The 5,572-nt window shown below is 33.3% G+C and overlaps 1 protein-coding gene across 1 annotated transcript; it reads right to left on the reverse strand.

The window, feature by feature from the left end:
* Positions 1-2,766: 2,766 nt before the first annotated feature.
* On the reverse strand, positions 2,767-5,366 carry LOC145796548 (two-component response regulator ARR17-like). The gene is made up of 5 exons (XM_082881773.1): positions 5,210-5,366; positions 3,800-3,874; positions 3,122-3,198; positions 2,910-2,980; positions 2,767-2,788 (listed from the first exon to the last, which is right to left on the reverse strand). Exons 1-5 carry the CDS (start codon positions 5,334-5,336, stop codon positions 2,767-2,769), a joined length of 372 nt encoding a protein of 123 aa, XP_082737899.1. The 5' UTR covers positions 5,337-5,366.
* Positions 5,367-5,572: the final 206 nt, after the last annotated feature.

A 5,572-nucleotide genomic window follows, 5' to 3' on the forward strand; every position in this document is an offset into this window, starting at 1 on the left:
TTCCTCTTTGGCACCTATCACTCTTGGTAGAAAATACCAAATGCGATTTAAATAATTTATGGTCTTTAGTTGACAAGTTTGTCTTTGAGTTTTGCCATTTTAATCTACTTTGAAATTTTGTATTCTTAAAAGGAGTAATGTGCATTAAAGCTATTCTCCATATAATTTTTCTCTTTAATTTATATGAATTATGTGCAAGTTTCATATGTCCATCATGGTTTAAGGTTTTTCTTATTGCTAGCTACTTGATTTCTTAATGAAATTACTAGAATGTTGGTTTACTTGAAATATGCAAGAAAAACCATGGATATTGGGTTATTACAAATGGGCACGTGTAACGCCCCAACCCTTCATATGTCATTGATATTGTCTGCTTTGGGCCACGCCTGCACAGATTTGTTCTTCCCAGTGTGTCAATCATCCCAGAACTACTCCAGCCTAAGCACGCTTAACTGCGAAGTTTTGTTAGGGATTTCACCACTCGGAAAAAGGCCACGTTGCTATATGAGGGTCTAGAATTTTACTTTTATAGTACAAGAACTCCCCCTCTATTCTTGATATGGGACACTGGGACCTTACAATCCACCTCCCTTAGGGCTGCACGTCCCCGTGTAGCAGTGTACTAGCTCACAAGCTCGCCCACATACACCGAGAGTTGGCTCTGACACCATTTTGTAATGCCCTAACCCATCACATGTCATCAATATTGTCCACTTTGGGCCACGCCCGCACGGATTTGTTCTTCTCAATGGGTCACCCATCCCAGAACTACTCCAGCCTAAGCATGCTTAACTGCGGAGTTCTATTAGGGATTTCACCACTCAGATAAAGGTCTCGATGCTATATAAGGGTCTAGGTTTTTACTTTTATAGTATAGGAACTCCCCCTCCATTCCCGGTATGGGACACTAGGACCTTACAACACGATATCTACTAGAGATGAGCTCTTCTTTTGACTCTTGTGCAGCTAGATATTTGTAACACTATTTGATATGAATCTATTTCTTGGGTTTTCTTATTCCACTTGACAATTTTAGGTACTTGCACATATTCATTACCTGATAACATGAGGTAGCGATGTCTGAATCTAGTATTGGTTAGGCTATTGCCATGTAGTTGGGACGAATGCTGGTGACATTAGCATTTGGGAAGTTGGATCTCAAGAAAGGTTAGCACATAAACCCTTCAAGGTTTGGGATCTCTCAACTTGTTCAATGCCATTGCAGGTAAAAATTTCATTGGTATTAGCTACCTTTGACATGTTATATGTGGTATCTTACCATTTTCATGTTAAAAATTTCATAATTTCTAGACAGCTTTGGTGAAAGATGCCACCATATCTATCAATCGATGCATTTGGGGTCCAGATGGATCTATATTTGGTACATCTAAATGCTTTATTTTCAAGCACTAGAGTTTTTCTTTTCTTTTCTTTTTCTTTAAATTCCTTCTTAGGAATTGTGTTTTATTGCTTATCTTACATATTCTCTTTCATAGGTGTTGCTTTCTCAAGAACATTGTTTAGATATTTACTTACAATCCAATAGGAGAATTAAGACAACATTTGGAAGTAAGCTCTGTTATATGTTCAATTTTTTCTAATAATGAGACCCATGTTCAAGTACCTGATGACTTTTCCCCTGTTCCAGATTGATGCTCATGTTGGTGGTGTTAATGATATTGCCTTTGCTCATTCTAATAAGCAACTTTGTATTGTCACATGTGGTGATGACAAGACAATTAAGGTATAATTGTAATAAGATTTTAGGGTGTTTTAAGTGGAGTTTTCGTATGTATCTCTTGTGTAATAGGTGTGGGATGCTGTAGCTAGACACAGGCAGTATATATTTGAAGGCCATGAAGCTCCTGTATATTCTGTCTACCCCTCTTATAAGGAGAATATTCAGGTGAATAATTCTAATACTTGAGAGCCAACTGCTTCTGTTTCCTTATCAGTTCTTTGGTGTCACAAGAATGTTTTTTTTGGCACGTCTTCGCTGATGTGGTAAAGGAAGGTTCAAAGAGCTTAGTCCCTTGGTAGCTTCACTCGTGATCTATTTTATCTTTATCTGAAGTTTATTTTTTCCACTGCCATTGATGGGAAAATTAAAGCATGGCTCTATGATTGCTTAGAATTGAGAGTGGATTATGATGCCCTTGGACTTTGGTGCACTGCAATGGCATATAGCACTGATGAAACCAGGTCTTACTTTTCTCAAAACCCAGTTCTGGCCAGTGCCTTCTTATTCTTCTGTCTTCTTCACTTGAATTATGGGTATTTATGGGAATGTCCTTGATTCTCTATACATACATTTGATTTATTGGGTGTGTTGAAGTGTAATGCTTTGTTGTATCATTGCAGAGCCAACATGGTGAGTTGGAGCCAACATTCACCAATTAATCAACAACTCACATTGATTAAGCATCTGTGAGTATGTTATAATGCTTAGAACCTATGATTTGCCAAGTAAAAATATTTTTTATTTTTTTTCCTGAATGACAGGAATCATCGAACTTGAAAGAGATACTGATAGTGATAGTGTCATCTGAGAATGTCCCGACTCGAATCAAGAAGTAATCACTCACTCTTACACTCATCCTATTTTAGCACACTTATTAGTTATTAATTTTAATTTGTCCTTTTCTCTAAGTTGCCCGTGTATTAATTCACTTCAATTTTGTTGACATGAACATATGCTTGGAAGAAGGAGCTCAGAAGTTCATGCTAAAACCACTCCAACAATCAGATGTGAAGAAGTATGAACTCTTAAGCTCCTTCTTCCAAGCATCTGTTCATGTCAACAAAGCTGAAGTGAATTAATACACGGGCAACTTATAGAAAAAGGACAAATTAAAATTAATAACTAATAAGTGTGCTAAAATAGGATGAGTGTAAGATTGAGTGATTACTTCTTGATTCGAGTCGGGACATTCTCAGATGACACAATCACTACTGGTATCTCTTTCAAGTCCGATGATTCATGTCATCTAGGAAAAAAAGAAAAGGTTTTTACTTGGAAAATCATAGGTTCTAAGCATTGTAACATACTCACAGATGCTTAATCAATGTGAGTTGTTGATTACTTGGTGAATGTTTAATAGGCGTTATATTATTATATTACCTTGACTTTCTTAAGCAACTCATACCTTGACATTCCAGGCATACAATAATCGGTAATTATCAAATTTACTTTGGAGCCTTGCAAAAATTGTCAATGTTAGATGCACTCAACATCTTCTCTAAGAGACATGTAATGTTGAAAATTAATTTCTAGTGTACACTGTAGAAAATTATAGTGCAAGAACACAGAGTTCATTTGCCTTCAATTATTTTCCACAAGTGGGAATATTTTCCAGAAAGAACTATTTGAAATGAATGTGGTTTTTGGGAATGAATCTTCTGCCTTGATTTTTCATGTATCCGAGTCTTAAAAACACTCTCCTCATCACAGATGATGCGCAAAGTTCTAATTAATTATCTTGGCGCATCGTGTGGGAGAGAGAGAGTTGGAGTAACTATTTAGTGTGACAATGCTACAAATTAATCAAATGTCATGTTTTTATGTGATAGCTATGTAGACCTACACAACTGAGTGGTGTTAAATTCATTTATGACATTATGATTCATGACAATCGATAATTTTTTTGGATTTCAGATATGGGGATAGAGGATTTCTCTCCGAGATTTTATATCCTCCAATGATGCATTTTCACTCTTAATACTGTTGAATATAATTAGATGTTAAGGTAGTTTACTAGATATACACATATTGTAGTAGGTTATGAAAGAATACTTAGACTATTGTTGGTGGAGTGTTGTCCGTCTCCTAGGCCCAGAAATTCCAAGGCCCTTTGCCCATTCTCTGCTGCAGTCACTGCATTACAATCATAACCATGTTCTATATCAAAGTCAAACAAAGCTATTAAAATAACTATACACTGAAATGTAACCAGAGAATTGACTTAGCATGGATCAAAATTAATAGAAAACTAAAATTGAAGAGTTAAAGGTGAGTGATTGAGTCCACTAGTTCCTCATATAAAGTTATTCATGAATTGAAACATATATTGCAATAGTAGAAGATTTCACCATGTTTGGTTCTAGAAAATTAAATCCATATGTTGTTTTTCGTGTTTTTTTTAGTAAATTTTTTTAATAATTTATACAATTTTTTTTAAAATTTTTTTTTAGATATACCTAATCAAAATGCACTTAACATATATAATATTTGTGAACTTTTTTCACCAAATACAAAAAAAATATTTTAAAAAATACGAAAATTTAATACATTTTTATATTTTATTGTATTCAATGAATTTTTAAATTTTTTTATACAAATTGTTTTACTTTTTAAGTATATTAAGATTAAGGAAATCTAAAAAATTTTAAAAAATTAATTAAAATATTTTAAAAAGTCATTGCAAATATAAAAATATCAATTGAAAATTTAAAAGTTATTTCCAAAAACTGAAAACTGAAGACCAGACCTTTTGAGGCTTTTGGCATGTGAGGTTGGAACTATTTTAGTCACAGAAAGACAAAATAAGTTAGAAAGTTAATCAGATAAAATGTTATATCCAAACCATAATCATTTTCCTTTTTTTTCTCAAAAAAATTTAAAAAGTCAAAAAAACTCATCCCAAAAGAGAATTTTTATTAAAATAATTTTAAAAAATTTAAAAGTCAAAAAACCAACTCATTAAAATAATTAAAAAGTTAAAAAGTCAACTCATCACCCGAACGAAGGGTCAATAAGCAAATCCTTTTTTATTTCTCTAGAGTTATAGGCTTGAGCCCAGTTTGATCTATTGGGTTTGAAGGACAATTACTGTTGATAAGCCTTAGCCTTCATTTCCCCCCCTCCAGATTGGGAGTTAATTTAGTAATAAATAAATAAATTAAAAAAATTAATAAGATAAAATATCATATCCAAATGCAATCATTTCATTTTTTTTTCGTAAAAGTCAAAAAAATTAAAAAATTAAAAATTCCAATCCAAACGAACTTTTTAGTAGCAAACTGAAAATAGCCGCAAAGTCAAACCACTTTCCAAACAAGACCATCCCATTATAAAACAGATAAAATAGACGCTGTCAAATTTTATTTCTTTTATGATTAAAAATTGGACCAATCATAAAAAAAAAATTAAAAAGAAAAAAGAAAAAAAAATGAGCAAAGATAAACAATCAAAAGTGAAAAAAAGAAATACATTTGCATGAAGAGTTGGTGAGAAGCCTTTCAATGAGTTTTCTATCAAGCAAACTGTCATCAACAACTAAGACAAATTGCCTCTCCTCTTTCTCCATAATAACCTTACTTGATGATGAACAAGCCATTTTCTTTTGCTTTCTCTAGAATCAAACACAAACCTTGAAAAAGAAAAACAAAACAGAAACTGCCCCAAAGAAAACAACACACAAAAAGAGCAAAAGAAACATTTCTCTGACAAAAACACGAACCATTCCACCCATAGAGAGAGAGAGAGAGGGGGAGAGAGAGGATACAGACTGGTATGTATATGTAGATGTAGATGTGTGTATGTGAAGAAGAAAAAAGGGAAAGAGTAAAGAGA

Source organism: Camellia sinensis, chromosome 8 (assembly GCF_055761805.1).
Source record: "Camellia sinensis isolate YWXY chromosome 8, ASM5576180v1, whole genome shotgun sequence".
Taxonomy (NCBI): Eukaryota; Viridiplantae; Streptophyta; class Magnoliopsida; order Ericales; family Theaceae; genus Camellia; species Camellia sinensis.

What these genes read in the sequence shown, in the direction of transcription:
- LOC145796548 (XM_082881773.1), bottom strand. Translation starts at nt 5,336, where the DNA reads ATGGCTTGTTCATCATCAAGTAAGGTTATTATGGAGAAAGAGGAGAGG. An exon ending in ACAACACTCCACCAACAATA is followed by an intron (nt 3,199 to 3,799) that starts GTCTAAGTATTC and finishes AATTTTTGCAAG; the next exon opens with GCTCCAAAGTAAATTTGATA. An exon ending in GTCCCGACTCGAATCAAGAA is followed by an intron (nt 2,789 to 2,909) that starts GTAATCACTCAA and finishes TGACATGAACAG; the next exon opens with ATGCTTGGAAGAAGGAGCTT.